Source organism: Trichomycterus rosablanca, chromosome 19 (assembly GCF_030014385.1).
Source record: "Trichomycterus rosablanca isolate fTriRos1 chromosome 19, fTriRos1.hap1, whole genome shotgun sequence".
Lineage (NCBI taxonomy): Eukaryota > Metazoa > Chordata > Actinopteri > Siluriformes > Trichomycteridae > Trichomycterus > Trichomycterus rosablanca.
The window spans coordinates 12,592,147-12,610,736 of record NC_086006.1 but is presented as its reverse complement, the minus strand read 5'-3'; the positions used below and the strand labels follow the sequence as shown (position 1 = coordinate 12,610,736).

Here is an 18,590-nt window from a genome sequence, read left to right as displayed (position 1 = left end):
CTGCAGAGATCTACAGCTGAGGTGGGAGACTCTGTCCATAGGACACAATCAGTCGTACACTGCACAAATCTGGCCTTTATGGAAGAGTGGCAAGAAGAAAGCCATTTCTCAAAGATATCCATAAAAAGTCACCTGGGAGACACACCAAACATGTGGAAGAAGGTGCTCTGGTCAGATGAAACCAAAATCGAACTTTTTGGCCACAATGCAAAACGTTATGTTTGGCGTAAAAGCAACACAGCTCATCACCCTGAACACACCATCCCCACTGTCAAACATGGTGGTGGCAGCATCATGGTTTGGGCCTGCTTTTCTTCAGCAGGGACAGGGAAGATGGTTAAAATTGATGGGAAGATGGATGGAGCCAAATACAGGACCATTCTGGAAGAAAACCTGTTGCAGTCTGCAAAAGACCTGAGACTGGGACGGAGATTTATCTTCCAACAAGACAATGAACCAAAACATAAAGCAAAATCTACAATGGAATGGTTCACAAATAAACGTATCCAGGTGTTAGAATGGCCAAGTCAAAGTCCAGACCTGAATCCCATCGAGAATCTGTGGAAAGAGCTGAAAACTGCTGTTCACAAACGCTCTCCATCCAACCTCACTGAGCTCGAGCTGTTTTGCAAGGAAGAATGGGCAAAAATTTCTGTCTCTCGATGTGCAAAACTGATAGAGACATACCCCAAGCGACTTGCAGCTGTAATCGCAGCAAAAGGTGGCGCTACAAAGTATTAACGCAAGGGGGCCGAATAATATTGCACGCCCCCACTTTTCAGTTTTTTATTTCTAAAAAAAGTTTAAAATATCCAATAAATTTCGTTCCACTTCACGATTGTGTCCCACTTGTTGTTGATTCTTCACAAAAAATTACAATTTCATATCGTTATGTTTGAAGCCTGAAATGTGGCAAAAGGTTGAAAAGTTCAAGGGGGCCGAATACTTTTGCAAGGCACTGTATATTGGAATTTTAGTAAGACGTGCTACAAGGTGACATCTTTTCCCAGGAAGCCTCATTCTGCACATACTACAACAGTGTGGATTTATAGACAGAATGCTTGACTGGCATCTGCAGTGTAGATTCTCTTATTGAAAATGTGTGGTGCATAATGAAGAGGTAACAGACAATGGCAAACACTTGTTGAGCAGCTGACGTTTTGTATCAAGCAAGAATGAGCAAAGGTTTCCTTGCTAAACTGCAAAAAAAATACTATCCTTAGTTCCCAAGTTAATGAAATTAGTAAAAAAGGTAATGTACAGTGTAGCTCCAGTTCATATTTGTTGTGTGTTACAGGCATCAAATTCTAAATTTGTTTATATTTACAAAATGCAATTAAATTGGTTAAAACATTAGAAATCTCTTCTTTGTACTTTTTTCAGTTAAATGTTGCATTTTTTTCAAAAATAGCTTTTGTACATAATGTGTAGACTGCAAAAAGCAGCATTTCCTCTACCAGAATTCTGACAAAAAGGCTCTGAGAAACAGTGTAACTTTAATGTTTCTATTATACGTGCCCCAATGGTATTGCAAACACATAATTTTATTTATTTTAATAGAGTACATTAGTAAATATATTTAGGACAGTGTTTAGTATTCAGCCAAATGCTTCTTTCATAGTGTTCTGCCCAAACCTTGTTATTAGGCTTTAGTAATTATTAAAACAATGGTACAAGGTAAATATTTATATGGACTGATCTGTGGCTGAATGTTTGTTGTTTGGAAAGTTCAAACATTAAAAGGACAATAATTTTAGATTTCCATTTCATGGCATATCACAATGCAAATATCACACCCCAAATTTGTTGGAATGTAATATCCGTTTGTTGTAATACATGTTTTTAAATTTGACCTTTTTTTCTAAGCTGGAAGTCTGAAAGGTAAGCAGGAACTTCTTCACATGGTCTTTGCGAAGTTGGTCAATGCTTCGTGCATCAATAGCTCTGCCCAAGAATTCGTCCACCTCATCCTCTGGATTCAAGGCCTCCTGTACACCACGGCTATTAGGTATAAAAAAGAAAAACAAACACTTAGCCTTATTTGTTATTTAACAAAATCTTAGAAATACTTGATTTTCCATCTGCACTTTTTGAAAAGACAAAAAGTACTTAACACTTACTTGTCTTTGCTGGTGGTTTCATCAATGCCCTAGGAAAATCAAAAAACTGATATTACCCAAAATAAATGCAAGAGAAACAAAAAGATAAAGTAGAGCCAGTACAAAACAGGTAAAAAATAAGCCAAAGAATGTGTAAGAACAGATAGTAAGGACTCACCATCTGTCTAAATACTTTGGAGTCTTTGGTCCTGGAAAAGGATCGGTCAGGTATCCAGCGAGGCATCAAGGCCTCATTTGAATTGGCCCGGGCACGCTGCATCTTTGCCATCATTGCCTTCTCCTCTTTCTGCAAAAGCGAATTTAAGAGCAAATAAATGTATAAAGCTTATAACTTTATTTTCCAACATATGATAATTAATAATAATTTTACCATACACACTGTTTAAATTGATAAAGAGTGGTGTAATTAACACTATGATGAAGTCAAGTGACTTCCATAGTCTTTTTAATAACCTGATAAAAACATCATTTAAACCTTATAAGAAGCTTTGAAGCACCACATCGAAATTAACTCATCTTATGAGGAAATAAAAGTTATTTTTCTTTAAGCTTTGTTTCATATCATTTTGAGAAACATTAAAAGTGGTTCTGAAAGTGAAGGCCACACATACATTTTCAGCATTTAGCTTTTATCCAAAGCGACTTACAAAACTGTGACAGTATATTGTCTAAGCAATTGAGGGTTAAGGGCCTTGCTCAAAGGCCCAATAGTGGCAACCTGGCAGTGGTGGGGTTTGAACCTGCAACCTTCTGCTTACTAGTCCAGTACCTTAACCGCTAGGCTACATGGTCACATTGCCATTATGATGGAGACATTTTTATGATTGCATGTTGACCAATCATGTTGCGACCTCTTCTCCACTGCTTAGTAAGACTGAACCCAGCTTTGTCCAAATATCAACATTCATGGGGCCTCTACATTAATGGTAGTAAATTTGGTTTATTTTATGGACTCGGGTTAATCTGAGTCACTCATCAATGTGATCCGGTTCACTTGGGTCACTTGTACTGACATTCTGATTGCGATTGATTTACTGCATGAAAATGCATCTAAATATCACTTGTCTTCCGTGCACTCATGTAAATTAATCCTTTTTACTTAATTCTCTTGGCACCTCACACTTTTCTTGAAAATGACAAGTTGACACTTTTTGTAAGTGGAATCTTGATCATGCGGGAGAGGGGGGTGGACTCACCTACCAATCAGATGGGTATATTAATGGGTCAAGTGTTTAAAATTACTATGGGGGCTATGATACTCCTTAAGTGATACAGTACTAAAGTAGCCTGTAAGCATTTGCATTTTAATAATAATAATATAACTATATTTTGTTGTTGTTTTGCTTACAAGAAAATATGCTGCATTACTAATCTATACCACTACTACTGATAATAATAATAATAGCATTTGCAAAAAATCTGCCACAAAAGGGACACCAGTGTGTTTAACTGCTTGTTTATTGGAATATTTTACTTATTACTTAGATTCACGGACTGGAGTGAAGTCGGTTCAGCCAAATCATCTGAGTCCGCGGTGTTTCGGTGAGTCTGCTTACTCGCCTTGTGTACTTAGCAGCAGCCAGTCAGAGGACTCATAGGATCCAGGTTAATTGAGATTTCAGGCTCGTGATTCCTGATTCGGTACAAAGATTCGAATCATTAACCCGGGTGATTCAGGAACCGCCCAGCTCTACTCTACATGGGTTTCAGTTTACAGTGGGGCCAAAAAGAATTTAGTCAGCCACTGATTGTGCAAGTTCTCCCACTTAGAAAGATGAGAGAGGTCTGTAATTTTCATCATAGGTACACTTCAACTATGAGAGACAAAATGAGAAGAAAAAATCACATTGTAGGATTTTTAAAGAATTTATTTGTAAATTATGGTGGAAAATAAGTATTTGGTCACCCACAAACAAGCAAGATTTCTGGCTCTCACAGACCTGTAACTTATTCTTTAAGAAGCTCTTCTGTCCTCCACTCGTTACCTGTATTAATGGCACCTGTTTGACCTCGTTATCTGTATAAAAGACACCTGTCCACAGCCTCAAACAGTCAGACTCCAAACTCAACCATGGCCAAGACCAAAGAGCTGTCGAAGGACACCAGGAAGAAAATTGTAGACCTGCACCAGGCTGGGAAGAGTGAATCTACAATAGGCAAGCAGGTTGGTGTGAAGAAATCAACTGTGGGAGCAATTGTAAGAAAATGGAAGACATACAAGACCATTGATAATCTCCCTCAATCTGGGGCCCCATGCAAGATCTCATCCCGTGGGGTCAAAATGATCATGAGAACGGTGAGCAAAAATCCCAGAACTACACGGAGGGACCTGATGAATGACCTGCAGAGAGCTGGGACCAAAGTAACAAAGGCTACCATCAGTAACACACTACGCCGAGAGGGACTCAAATCCTGCAGTGCCAGGCGTGTCCCCCTGCTTAAGCCAGTACATGTCCAGGCCCGTCTGAAGTTTGCCAGAGAGCATATGGATGATCCAGAAGAGGATTGGGAGAATATCATGTGGTCAGATGAAACCAAAGTGGAACTTTTTGGTAAAAACTCAACTCGTCGTGTTTGGAGGAAGAAGAATGCTGAGTTGCATCCCAAGAACACCATACCTACTGTGAAGCATGGGGGTGGAAACATCATGCTTTGGGGCTGTTTTTCTGCAAAGGGGACAGGACGACTGATCCGTGTTAAGGGAAGAATGAACGGGGCCATGTATCGTAAGATTTTAAGCCAAAACCTCCTTCCATCAGTGAGAGCATTGAAGATGGAACGTGGCTGGGTCTTCCAGCATGACAATGATCCCAAACACACCGCTTGGGCAATGAAGGAGTGGCTCCGTAAAAAGCATTTCAAGGTCCTGGAGTGGCCTAGCCAGTCTCCAGACCTCAACCCCATAGAAAATTGTGGAGTCCGTGTTGCCCAGCGACAGCCCCAAAACATCACTGCTCTAGAGGAGATCTGCATGGAGGAATGGGCCAAAATACCAGCTACAGTGTGTGCAAACCTGGTGAAGACTTACAGGAAACGTTTGACCTTTGTCATTGCCAACAAAGGTTATGTTACAAAGTATTGAGTTGAACTTTTGTTATTGACAAAATACTTATTTTCCACCATAATTTACAAATAAATTCTTTTTCTCATTTTGTCTCTCATAGTTGAAGTGTACCTATGATGAAAATTACAGACCTCTCTCATCTTTCTAAGTAGGAGAACTTGCACAATCAGTGGCTGACTAAATACTTTTTGGCCCCACTGTAAATGTGACACATCATGACAGACCTCATGTCGTTGTATATATGTGCTGCTTTACATACAATACAGCATTTGTTATGACTGCTCTTGTTCTTGGTCACCCTCATCTTCCTCCTCACCCACCACCTCTGACACTCCTCTTCCTCTTCTATAATGTTGCCCTTTATTGCTAAAGTCACACTACAGCTCAGAAATGCCACATACATATGAACTGACTTTTATCCTGTTTACCTACTGATTTTAACTCTAATCACTGATATGACATGTGTGCACAGTTTTTACCTGTAGTGTGTTAACAATGATGATAGTGTGGCCTGCGTGTGCTATGCAAAATGTGTTTTTTCAATGAGAATGTGTTTAGAGTTTTGCAAAAAGAATGAATCAGATTTGAAAACTGTGTCAAACTAGGTGAAAAATAGTTTAAGGTTTTGTGAAAAGAGTGATTCATTCAAGAAATACGTTTTGGCAGTTGACAGATGTGTTCCAAGAATGGGGTTTAGTGTTTTAGCAATTCAGAAAAACTGTAATAGAAAGAAAAGTTTAAAATTCAGTGGTGGCTGTTTAAAAGTTTAAAAGTAGTGGCTGTTAGTTGATTTATTAGGTTTTATTCCTTGGTCCTCTTGTTTGTTACTTTTCTTTTTCTCGTCCCTTTGTTAATTATGGCCTCTCACCACTAGCAGAGTCTCAATGCCCTTATAAAATGTCAAGGGATTATGGCACCCAATTAATTTAGCAATTACTTCTTCTTATTTTAAATTATTAAAGACTGACAATCCTTCTTTAAGAAACACATATACTGCTATTTAATCAAAACTCAGGGTTAATTGGATATCTTGGGTTTATCAGGCATCTTTAAACTAAAAGCCAAGGGTGTCTTTATTTTTTTTAAGAACAATCCCTTTTATCTTGAGACAATGAAAGCAGATCCACAGTCCAGTCGACAAGTTTGTTTAACATATATGCCCACAATGTCAACTTTCTTGTTTTCTCCTGACACCACATTAATTATTATAGGGTGGGATTTTAATTGCTTCTTACATCCTTATTAAGACAAGCTCTCCTCAAAACCACTCCCATTTGGCTGGATTGCAGGTTTGAAACAATCAAATTAGGACAGGTAATATGGTTGATATATGGAGACTTCAGCATCTGACAGACATGGATTATTCATTCTATTCCCATGTGCACAAATTTTATATTAGTTCTGACAACTTTTCAGTTTCTTCAGAATTAATTCAAACTGTTGCATGCACTAAATATCATTAACACAAGGTGTGAAAAAGGCCTTCCTAATTTCTTCTGTTTCTGAATGTCACACTTAACATGTCTCAGACCATTAAACTTTTTTTATTAGACATAACCCAAAAATGGCTTTTTTTTTATGTTGACTTCATTTATTAAAAGAAAAATGCTGTCCTACCTGCCTTACCCGAACCAATAAAAAAGTAATTGCTAAATCAACCAAATTCAATTGACAGCTGGGTTCAGTTTAATTAAAATTTAATTACACACACACTAACATAATTACTGCCAGACCTGTAGAATCTAAACATCATTTAAATGGAACCTGTCTGACAATGTAAAGCAGTCTGAAAGGTCTCAAAAAGCAGCACATGATGCCACATTCTGAAGTGATTTAAGACCAAGTATCTACCAAATCTACCAGTCTGAAAAGGGTTACAAAGCCATTACTAAAACTCTGAGACTCCAGCAAACCACAGTGAGAGCCATTATCCACAAACAGAGAAAACTTGAAATCATGTTAATCCTTCACAGGAGTGGCCGGCCTACCATGGAAGAGTTGCAAGTTGCAACCTTTGACAAAAAAGAACACAGGGGTTTGTCTCACATTTGCCAAAAACATCTAGATCGTTTGAAATCGTTTGTACCAACAGCGATCTCACTGTATAACTCATCCCCACTGTGCCGGGACATCACTGCTCACTGAGTTAATACCAGGACTATCAGGACAGACTCATGAAGCATGATCTGTTTATGTCATTGCACATGTCTGGACATTTAATGCCCAATACACTTTTGTAATTTTTCTATTATATTACATATTGCATATACATTTATTACCGACCAACATTGTACTGCAATACTTACTTAATATTTCTTATGCACCTTGAGCCTATTTAATTAATAATTTTGAACTGAGTCTTTTATTTACTTAATACTGTTTTCTATTGTACCTTGAGCTGTTGTGATACTTGACTTTCCCTCTGGGATTAATAAAGTGGTCTGTCTGTCTGTCTGTCTGTCTGCCTGTCTCTCTCTCTCTCTCTCTCTCTCTCTCTCTCTCTCTCTCTATCTATCTAGATAACCCCAAGACTTTTGTGATAATTTTTTGTGGACTGATGAGGCAAAGGTGGAATTTTTGGAAGACACAGGTGAAGACAAAGCTTACATCTGGCATAAGCTTACACCAAATTCCACCATAAAAACATCATACCACCAGTCAGACATGCAGCAGGACAATGATCCAAAGCACACAAGCAAGTACACATCTAAATGACTCAAAAGAAACAAAATTAAGGTTTTGAGTGGCAGAGTGAAAGTCCTTATTTAAATCCCATTAAGATGCTTTAACAAGACCTAAAACTGGCAGTTAATGCTCAAAAACCCTTCAATGTAGCCAAATCAAAACAATTCAGCATTTAAATGTGACAAAATAGCAAAAACAGCAAAAATACAAAATACTGGCATGTTTTAAAGCACTAAAATTAATGTTCTTTTACAGTTAGGATCTGTGTATGTTAAGTAAAATACGTACACATGCGTCATATGTACATAATTTTTTACAGTTTAAAAGTAGTTTGGGTGTTTAAAGAACGCACCCGTTTTTGACTGCAGCCCAGCACCAGGAATGTCTCAATGTTGTTCTCTTTCAGGTAGGCATTGCGTTCTCCTCCAAAGCCTGGCTCCACCTCATAGTCTCCATTCAGGTACTGAAGGGTGGCTTTGGTTATATGAATCCTCCTGAAAAGCATCACATGCAAACATAAACAAAATAATTGGGAGTGCAGGTAGTATGTCTGGATACATGTATAAGCAAACCCTACTTAAATTACTAAATTTGTAAAAGACAAATTTAGTGTTTGTAAATACTAACAAACTGAAGTCATGTGTTTCAGACAGTCTGTACACTATCTGTCTGTGTGGTTTATTATAAAGCACAATATACAACTCTAGACTGTTAAGTAGCTTAAGTTTTATATCAAGCAAAAATGGAAATATTTATATTTTACAACCACACAAGTGGTCCTGTAACACAGTGGTAAACAAGCCGCTGTCCAAACTTATTTGGAACGTGTTGTAGCCATCCAATTTAGAACATTTAGAATATGTATTCAAAAACATTTATCAAAAAGTTTGCTAATAAGACAACTTTTAATTATTCCATTCAAAAAGCCAAAGAGCACAGAATTTGACATTGAATTTGATATTAAATAGAGATGGACCGATCGGGGTTTTTGGCACCGATTCCGATCTCCGATCTCCTTTCAGGGACATCGGCCGATAGCCGATTCCGATCGGGGAGGGGGGGGGGTCGATTAGCAGTAAATAAACTTAAAAAGAGCCTCACAGTAAAGATAAACCGGAGCAGCGCGCGCGTGTGTGTGTGTTTGTGCCTTTAGAAGATACGCTTTGTTCACAGTATCGCTATAAGTGATTCATTGATTCATGAGTTGATTCGTTTTTATGTGAAGCGTAAGTTTCTCTTCTCAGTTATCTCTCCGTGTTTACTGTTATTAATTAAATGTCGTGGTTTTAAATAAACACCAGCTACTACAGAACATTTTGTGTGACTCTCTTACATTAAAAAGCTTAATTAAAAAGCTTAACTAAACTGCTATTACCACAGATCTGTAACCGAGTCAGACTCGTTCCGTCTAAGGAGCTAAAAGTTTTCTAAAAGTTCAGCAGATCATCCTGAACTAATAAATTTGGTAATGAATAAACTTTTGCCTCGGATTGGCTCTGTAACGTCTTCTGTTCTCATCTACATCACAAGTAAGAACCGCTTACGATTTACCAAAGTAAACCAGGAGTTTATATAACGTGCTGATAGAATCGACTCAGATGTGACCGGGTTGAATTATCTTTTTAAAGTAAATATTACAATCAGCAAAATTACATCGTAAGAGCTTTCACGATGGTTTCTGTACGATTGTTGATGAATGGTGATGTGATGGTTGGTGCTTCGTAGCTCAAAGTCTGGATCAATCCACTGAGCTGTTAACTTAACATGGTCTTTATATATCACACGATCGGATCGGCTACTTTTAGGAAATATCGCAGATCGCCGATAGCATATTTTGATTAAAAATCGGCCGATATCGATTCGTAGCCGATCGATCGTCCCATCTCTAATATTAAATCTTAATTTTGCATCAGCAAGGCCACTTTCAAAAAGAAATCAGCAAACAAACTGGATACTTAGAATGTGGTACTCAAGCTCTTATATCTGTAGATAAAGGACAAAAAATACTAGAAGGGCAAAAAAGCTTTTAAAATCTGTTAAGTTTCTTAGTTTCTTCTTTGAGAGACCAGAAAAAGTCCAGCAAGGACCTGGCTTTGCATCTGGCAGCTTTATTGGGACACCAAGTTGAACCTTCTTTCTGGAGGGGTAGCAGCCAAGAAACAACTTTAAAAGGTAAGGTAAAAAGGCTAAGATATGCTAAAGCATACAAACATTAAAATGAAGATCAGTGGAAAACAGTGTTTTAAAGTGACGAATCCAAGTTTGAAATGTTTGAGCTGTAGAAAGATAGAAGAATAAGTGCTTGCAGCCTTCAGTGAAACACGGTGGAGGGTCTGTCCCAGTTTGGGACTGCATTTCTGCCAGTAGTGCTGGCGATATTGTCAAATTTATGTGATCATAAATGCTGAAAAGTAGAGATAGGTTTAAATTTTTCACGCCTATCCTTCTGAAAAGCACCTGATTGGGAGTTGGGTTATTTTTCTTTAGCTTGATAACGATCCCAAGCACTCTGCTAATCTTAATGAATATTATAGAGGCTGTATATATAATATATGTATATGCACTTGTGTGTATGTGTGTGTTTGTGTACAGTGGGGCCAAAAAGTATTTAGTCAGCCACTGATTGTGCAAGTTCTCCTACTTAGAAAGATGAGAGAGGTCTGTAATTTTCATCATAGGTACACTTCAACTATGAGAGACAAAATGAGAAAAAAAATTCAGGAAATCACATTGTAGGATTTTTAAAGAATTTATTCGTAAATTATGGTGGAAAATAAGTATTTGGTCACCCACAAACAAGCAAGATTTCTGGCTCTCACAGACCTGTAACTTCTTCTTTAAGAAGCTCCTCTGTCCTCCACTCGTTACCTGTATTAATGGCACCTGTTTGACCTCGTTATCTGTATAAAAGACACCTGTCCACAGCCTCAAACAGTCAGACTCCAAACTCAACCATGGCCAAGACCAAAGAAAATTGTAGACCTGCACCAGGCTGGGAAGAGTGAATCTACAATAGGCAAGCAGGTTGGTGTAAATAAATAAACTGTGGGAGCAATTGTAAGAAAATGGAAGACATACAAGACCATTGATAATCTCCCTTGGGCTCAAGATCTCATCCCGTGGGGTCAAAATGATCATGAGAACGGTGAGCAAAAATCCCAGAACTACACGGAGGGACCTGATGAATGACCTGCAGAGAGCTGGGACCAAAGTAACAAAGGCTACCATCAGTAACACACTACGCCGAGAGGGACTCAAATCCTGCAGTGCCAGGCGTGTCCCCCTGCTTAAGCCAGTACATGTCCAGGCCCGTCTGAAGTTTGCCAGAGAGCATATGGATGATCCAGAAGAGGATTGGGAGAATATCATGTGGTCAGATGAAACCAAAATGGAACTTTATGGTAAAAACTCAACTCGTCGTGTTTGGAAGAAGAAGAATGCTGACTTGAACACCATACCTACTGTGAAGCATGGGGGTGGAAACATCATGCTTTGGGGCTGTTTTTCTGCAAAGGGGACAGGACGACTGATCCGTGTTAAGGGAAGAATGAACGGGGCCATGTATCGTGAGATTTTAAGCCAAAACCTCCTTCCATCAGTGAGAGCATTGAAGATGGAACGTGGCTGGGTCTTCCAGCATGACAATGATCCCAAACACACCGCTCGGGCAATGAAGGAGTGGCTCCGTAAAAAGCATTTCAAGGTCCTGGAGTGGCCTAGCCAGTCTCCAGACCCCAACCCCATAGAAAATTTGTGGAGGGAGTTGAAAGTCCGTGTTGCCCAGCGACAGCCCCAAAACATCACTGCTCTAGAGGAGATCTGCATGGAGGAATGGGCCAAAATACCAGCTACAGTGTGTGCAAACCTGGTGAAGACTTACAGGAAACGTTTGACCTCTGTCATTGCCAACAAAGGTTATGTTACAAAGTATTGAGTTGAACTTTTGTTATTGACCAAATACTTATTTTCCACCATAATTTACAAATAAATTCTTTAAAAATCCTACAATGTGATTACCTGGATTTTTTTTTCTCATTTTGTCTCTCATAGTTGAAGTGTACCTATGATGAAAATTACAGACCTCTCTCATCTTTCTAAGTAGGAGAACCTGCACAATCAGTGGCTGACTAAATACTTTTTGGCCCCACTGTATGTGTCTTATGTGTTCGTTTGTGCTGAGTTTCTCACCCTGCTTTGCCACCAGCCTCCATGTGATTTGCCAGTGTGACATCATTGGACCACACATCAAACTGCCACTTCCTCAGTCCCAGTACACCACAATGTACACGGCCACTGTGGATGCCCACTCGCATATTAACATTTACTCCTGTGACCTCTCGCACAAGCCTGAACACACACACACACACACACACACACACACACACACACACACACACACACCAATTAGTCAAAAACATACACAGATCTCTGTCATGTCATGCCTATTTTCTTTTTCATGTACAATGTATAAATTGTGCAAATTAATTTTCATCTTGTTTTTAACCAGTCCACACTTTCCAGTCACAGGAAGCGGTTGACTTTTTAGCTTATATATTATTTACCATGTTAATGACACTGCAGTGCTAAGAATAATCAACCGCCCAAATAACATAATCTGGTCAGTGGTGGTCCTTCATGGGTTCCATTCTATTAATAAATTGATTACACGGGTGATAAAATGTACAAAGCAACGGATGGGTTACAGTCAGTAATTGTATGACCATAAAATTAATCTGTATGGTAGGTGTTATTGATGTTATTAATAATCATTCATCTAATTAATACATTTTAAATGTAATTATTATATTATTTTCTATTAATGATTGGCTATATTTGGGGGGTAAGGGTCTGAAATGGATTGGCACCTTGTCCAGGGTATTCCAGCTATGTGCCTTGCGCGGAGGCAATATTTTGTAATATTTTGGGAATGGAAATGTTGTGCTACCTCAAGCATGGGGTGCCTGGAACTTGTGCAGGGCATACTGTAATCAGAAATCTGTATCAGAAAGCTGCGCCTTTGTTGCAGGTCATGGGTCTTCCAGCAGGCGAGTTATCTGCCCTATTCCTCCTTCCAAGGGATAACCAGTATTGTCTGTGTAGACGTGTGGCTGGCCAGTAGCACCACTAAAACACTTATCTGAGTGGTGGTGGGCTAGCGTAATAGACTTCTGCACCACATGAATGCATGTTACAAAATATTAAGGGTATCAAAATGTGTCCATGCCATTTTCATTTGTTTTAATATGTTCAGACATAAATCAAAAGAAAAGTTTCTGTTTTATTCAATGTGAAATAAAAAGTAATGAATTCAATTAACTTTTGTCAGTTTAAATTTAGAATTTTTTCTTTATATATTTTTGGCCACATGTGTAGGTGTAAGACTAAATCTAGTTAAGCTCTGACCCAGTGTAATGCTGGGGAGACAGTGGAGGCAAGACACATGTGCATACATGTACAAAGCAAGGTAGCATTTTTCCATCTAAACAACATTGCCAGGATCCATCTCTTTCTTTTATATGCTGCTGCTGAGCTTAGTATCCACGCATTTGTAACATCTAGAATTGACTACTGCAATGCTATACTTTATAGACTCCCTGCTCGGGTTTTGAACAGGCTGCAGTATGTGCAAAATTCAGCTGCAAGGATTTTAACCCATACAAGATCCTGGGAGCACATCAGCCCAACTCTGAAACATCTACCTTGGCATTCAGTACAGTATCGAATACAATATATACTGCTTGTGCTGGTTTTAAGATCTTTACATGGCCTCGCACCTTCATATCTCGGTAGTCTGTTTACACATCGGTCTCTTCGCTCTTCCACCTTGCATCTGCTTAATGTTCCGCCCTCTAAATTGCGTACATTTAGTGACAGGGCATTCAGTGTCGCTGGCCCTTAAGTTGTGGAATAATCTCCCTCTTGAGTTATGTGCTTGTTCATCTGCAGCCTTGTTCAAAACCCATCTTTTCCATCTGGCTTTTGGGTGACCCAGAACAGTGCCACGTGTATAGTGTTTCCATGTTTTTAAATGTGTATTCTTATTTGTATTTTTTCTTCAGTTTGCTTCATTTTATTATACAGTGCACTTGGTTGTAATGAAAGATGCTTTCATAATAAAATTTTGTTATTATTATATTTATATACAATAGTTTTATTTTGGCTAAATCCTTAAACATACCCCAATGAAAGGCAATGGTCAAGACCAAAGGAACAATATATAAAGGACCAAGACCTAGGGAACAGGACTAAGCACAGGAATCACAAACAGGAGCCAGTAACAAAGAAACAACAAACAGGCTAATGGAACATGAACTGAAACGTTAAACAGGTTTACAAATCAAGAATTCTACAAAGTGCCTTGTAATGTAAGCAATGGTAATGCTAGGCAAGGAACAAATGACAAACATAGATATACATATACACAGTAATCGATATAAAACAGAAGTAGACATTCATAGACACTGGTTGAAGACAGGGCATGGGTCACAAGACAAGGTGCATCTTTTAGATGTTAAAGAACCCCCTCAGCTTCTGCCGTTCATGAGGGAGTCCTGGACCCTAGGGCAGAATGTTCTTGGTGGTGGGAGCAATGTGAGCCTGGTATTGCCCCCAAAACACTTGTGCACTCTACCAGGCTACACCAACAATAGGACAGGAAACATGACTAAAAGGCCAGGAGAGGACAGGACAGGAGAGTAGACTGATAGAGTAAAGCTGCCTTTGTAGATACCATAAGTCCCAACAGTGGCCATTGGACATACAGGCAGAGGTGCAGTGATGGTTACTTAGAGTCCCAGAAGTTAAAGCAACATCTTCAGCAGAGACAGGAAACTGAACAATGTACTCAGTAGACACAGGAAGCAGAGTGACATCCTCAGAAAACACTTAGAGGAAACTGGTGTCTATGGGAACTGGCAGCTGGGAAGTCATTCTGGTTGTGAAAGCTATGTTTTCTGACCTGCCTATGCAGCCATCTGGTCCATACTGACTCGCTGCTTAAGACTCAAATCCCAATCCACTGCAGGATCCGAAATATGTAGAAGAGGAGGGCTTTAAAGTCTTCAACTAAGTTGAAGCCTCGAATAACAAACAGGAGCAAGGGAAAAAAAAAAAAAAAAAAAAAAAAAAAAATGGGAACTAGGGCTGTCGCACTAACCGCAATTTTGAAATACCGCGGTATAGACCAGCCAACCGCAGGGCATGCCAAGCAACCGCAACACCGCGATGTTCAAGTTTTTTCTTTCTTTTCTTTTTTTTTTTTTTGTTGCAGGGTCCATCTTGTTTTACGCGTGCATTCGGGCATAATAAATGTTAAATAAAATCATAATGAAAATGAGCTAAGAGCGTCATTTTCCCGCAAACTGTTCGCATCCGTTGCTGCTGAGTGTCAGGCTTTGTGTTTTAAAATGGAAACAATGGCAACATTTATTATAGGCAAGTTTATTAATGATCAAACTGAGTTCACACTCAATAAAATACTTGTAATTTAGACTATATTTAAACAGCCTTGGCGTACTAAAACACTTAATGACGGTTAATATGGCATCGCAGCCTGCAAATATTCTCTTGCTGGTTTACTGGAATGATTTAAATGTATTTTTTCGTTGAATAAAAATGTATTGAAACGAATAATAACTTAAAATGTAGTATATATTGTTATGTTAATTATACCTACTAAATAGATGGTTAATAGTGGCGCGACAACCAGGCTAGATTTCCTCTTCTCTCTAAAGTCGCATGCAGGTACAGTACGTGTGTATTAGTGCAGCGAGCACACACACCATCAGAGAGTTTTTAGTGCCGTCGGGAACATCGCTACCCCACTCAGATCCTCTCTGGAACCACATCAGGTGAACATGTTGGTTTTTCTAGCACGCATGATAATGCAGGTTTAAGGTCTTACAGACTTTATTCTTTATTCTATTTTTTTTTTTTTACCATATTTTGATTAGATGTGCATTTAAAATATTTAGCCTAAACACTTTTTTTTTCTCGTTTTACAGTGTATATCTATCCTAGGCTAGAAGCTAAATTTAAACCTTTTTTTAATAGAGAAAAGACGTGCATTCTTATTGCGCATCTTAGCTCTGTTCTGTATTTAACAATAAACACGCATTTGATTTGTCCTAAAGCTGTCTCATCTTTGTCATTATAAAGCAATAATATACCGAATCGTAGCCTAACAATAAAGCTTGTTTATATAGCTCTAAAATCCAGATAAATTAAATCATTTTCAAAATATATATATATATACAGTATACGTATATATATATATATATACAGTATATATATATATATATATATCTATGTTGCAATAATATCACATACCGCGGTGTTGAGCCGCCTAAATATCAAGAGGGGAAATTATTTCTCCGCGACAGCCGTAATGGGAACATGAAAAAAGGAACAATAAATCGGAAAACAAATCAAGAATTCCACAAATTGCTTTATAATGCAAGCAATGGCAATAGTAGACAAGGAACAAAGGACAAACAGGGGTACATATACACACACTAATTAATCTAAAACAGATGTAGACAATGAACTAAGGCAAATCACAGACATGGCAGAATTGGAATTTAAACTAATGTGCACGTGGAGCATTGCCATAGCAATCGATAGCTATCATGTCACTGGAATATTACTGCAACTAATCATTGCTAGCCACATAAACCAATGTCCACATAAACCACATAAACCAATTGGTACAGTATTATTTAGTTGGACCCTTTTGTTTTAATTGACTTTAAAATCACCTGTCTCACTATCTAATTGCATGGGAAGCACTTCAGCCCTTAAAGCTTCTCTTTCTGTATCAGAGTTCATTACCTTAGTTCCCTCTTTAGTCCATTTTTTGCTCTCAGTCTCACCTGCCCTCCAGTGTCTGTCTCAGTCCTATTTTAACCTCAATGCTACTTTAAGAGTTTAATTTTCCTCTATACTATCTCATGCAACCATTAAAGTCTGTGCCAGACTTTAACTGCTGTTAACTACATGTGTGCATATGCACAAGGGCTGTTTCCTACATTCTTATGTTCTTAAAATAAATGTTCCTGGTGTGATTGTGACATGTTTACCATGGTGGCAGTACAGGTAAGGGTGTCAACAAACCAACTGAACTACATCTGTGATTTTTGATGTAAAACCCTTATCTTTACATATAAACTGGAGGAGCTTTTATTTTACATATTTATAACTCTTCATGCTGCACACATACAAGTTACACCTAGTAGTGTATTTTTTATTCATTTTTATTATTGTGAATGTTAGTGTTTTACTTTCCAACTGTCAGTATTTCACTCTACAATCAGTGTCTCAGCCCCCCTCTTAATGTCTCAGTGCACTCAAGGCCCTTCACATATAATCTCTCTTAGTGTTTCAGAGTTGAGTGAGTATCACTCACGAGATGGCCTCGATCATGTCCACACCCATCTCCACACAGCAGTGAGCATGGTCCGCTCTGGGTTCCGGCAATCCAGACACACAATAGTAGCAGTCCCCCAGAATTTTAATTCGCAAGCAGTGGTTCTCCTACACACAGATGAATACAAATACATTTACTAAAAATTTAACAGTTTATTAGGGAGCTCAAACTAGAATGAAGTTAGCTTTACACCTATCAGCAGAGAGCATACCTATTCTTATCACTATGAAAAAGTGTGGCTTTTAAGCAATTGCCCATACATAAATTATTTTTCTTAAATTTAATGTTCTTAATTACAAAACATGTGATAAGAATAACAGTATAAGTAAGAGCTAAATCCTTTATAAATCTCTTATCTTACAGGTAACCCTGTTTGAAAAAAAAATGGAATGCAGGCTGTGATTACCCAAAATCAGTGCCTAACCTCAAAAATGCAAAATGTGAGGTTCATGTATCAGGTGTCCACAAACTTTTGTTAATAAAGTATATAAACATATCACCTTAATGACACATAACTGTTAAGTAATGGTGTCTGTGATTAATAGATCTTTTAAAAACAGTTCATATTATACCCTAAATTATTCTGTAAACATATAAGAGATTTGTATTACCTGGAACAATTTAACATTTGCTTACCGAAGCTAGTTTGTCAAATCGGGCGAAAAGTTCATTTAGAGTCATCACCAGTTCTTGAGCTGTGCACTGGGATGCCAGGCTGGTAAAACCTTCAATGTCTGCAAAGAGAATACTGTAGAAGAAAGAGAAGAAATTTAAATAAACAAATTTAATTAATCTAAATAAGCAGAAATGTGCCAGTTTACAATTAAAACCTGCAATGTCCCACACTGGCCTGAATTAAAGAGAGCTACATGGAGATTGATCTCCTGTTAGGGTCTCTCATGGCAAAAAGGTCCTAGCAGAGGTGCCAGACTAAACCCATCACCTATATAGGGCAGCTGCAATATAGAACAATGTCAAAGGCAAAAGATCTCTAGGGTGACAACGGCAATGACTTTAATTCAACTTCATGGTAGAAAGCAATGTTAACCCACCTCTGTGGACTACCAAGAAAACCGTGTCTGCGTGGGTTTACTCCGGGTGCGCCGGTTTCCTCCCACAGTCCAAAGACATGCAAGTGAGGTGAATTGGAGACACTAAATTGTCCATGACTGCGTTCGATATAACCTTGTGAACTGATAAACTTTGTGTAATGAGTAACTACCGTTCCTGTCATGAATGTAACCAAGGTGTAAAACATGACGTTACAATCCCAATAAACAAACAAACAAAAAAACTA

General features: G+C 38.4%; 1 protein-coding gene across 1 annotated transcript in view; it reads right to left on the bottom strand.

Annotated features, from left to right (window-relative positions):
• adcy6a (adenylate cyclase 6a) overlaps positions 1 to 18,590 on the bottom strand; it is a 122,814-nt gene that overhangs the window by 17,290 nt on the left and 86,934 nt on the right. The window contains exons 5-11 of the mRNA XM_063015127.1: positions 17,930 to 18,041; positions 17,273 to 17,400; positions 12,058 to 12,216; positions 8,222 to 8,363; positions 2,278 to 2,406; positions 2,121 to 2,149; positions 1,854 to 2,001 (exon numbers count right to left, since the gene is read on the bottom strand). Of these exons, the coding sequence (XP_062871197.1) occupies positions 1,854 to 2,001; positions 2,121 to 2,149; positions 2,278 to 2,406; positions 8,222 to 8,363; positions 12,058 to 12,216; positions 17,273 to 17,400; positions 17,930 to 18,041 (847 nt within the window). The remainder of the gene's footprint in view (positions 1 to 1,853; positions 2,002 to 2,120; positions 2,150 to 2,277; positions 2,407 to 8,221; positions 8,364 to 12,057; positions 12,217 to 17,272; positions 17,401 to 17,929; positions 18,042 to 18,590) is intronic.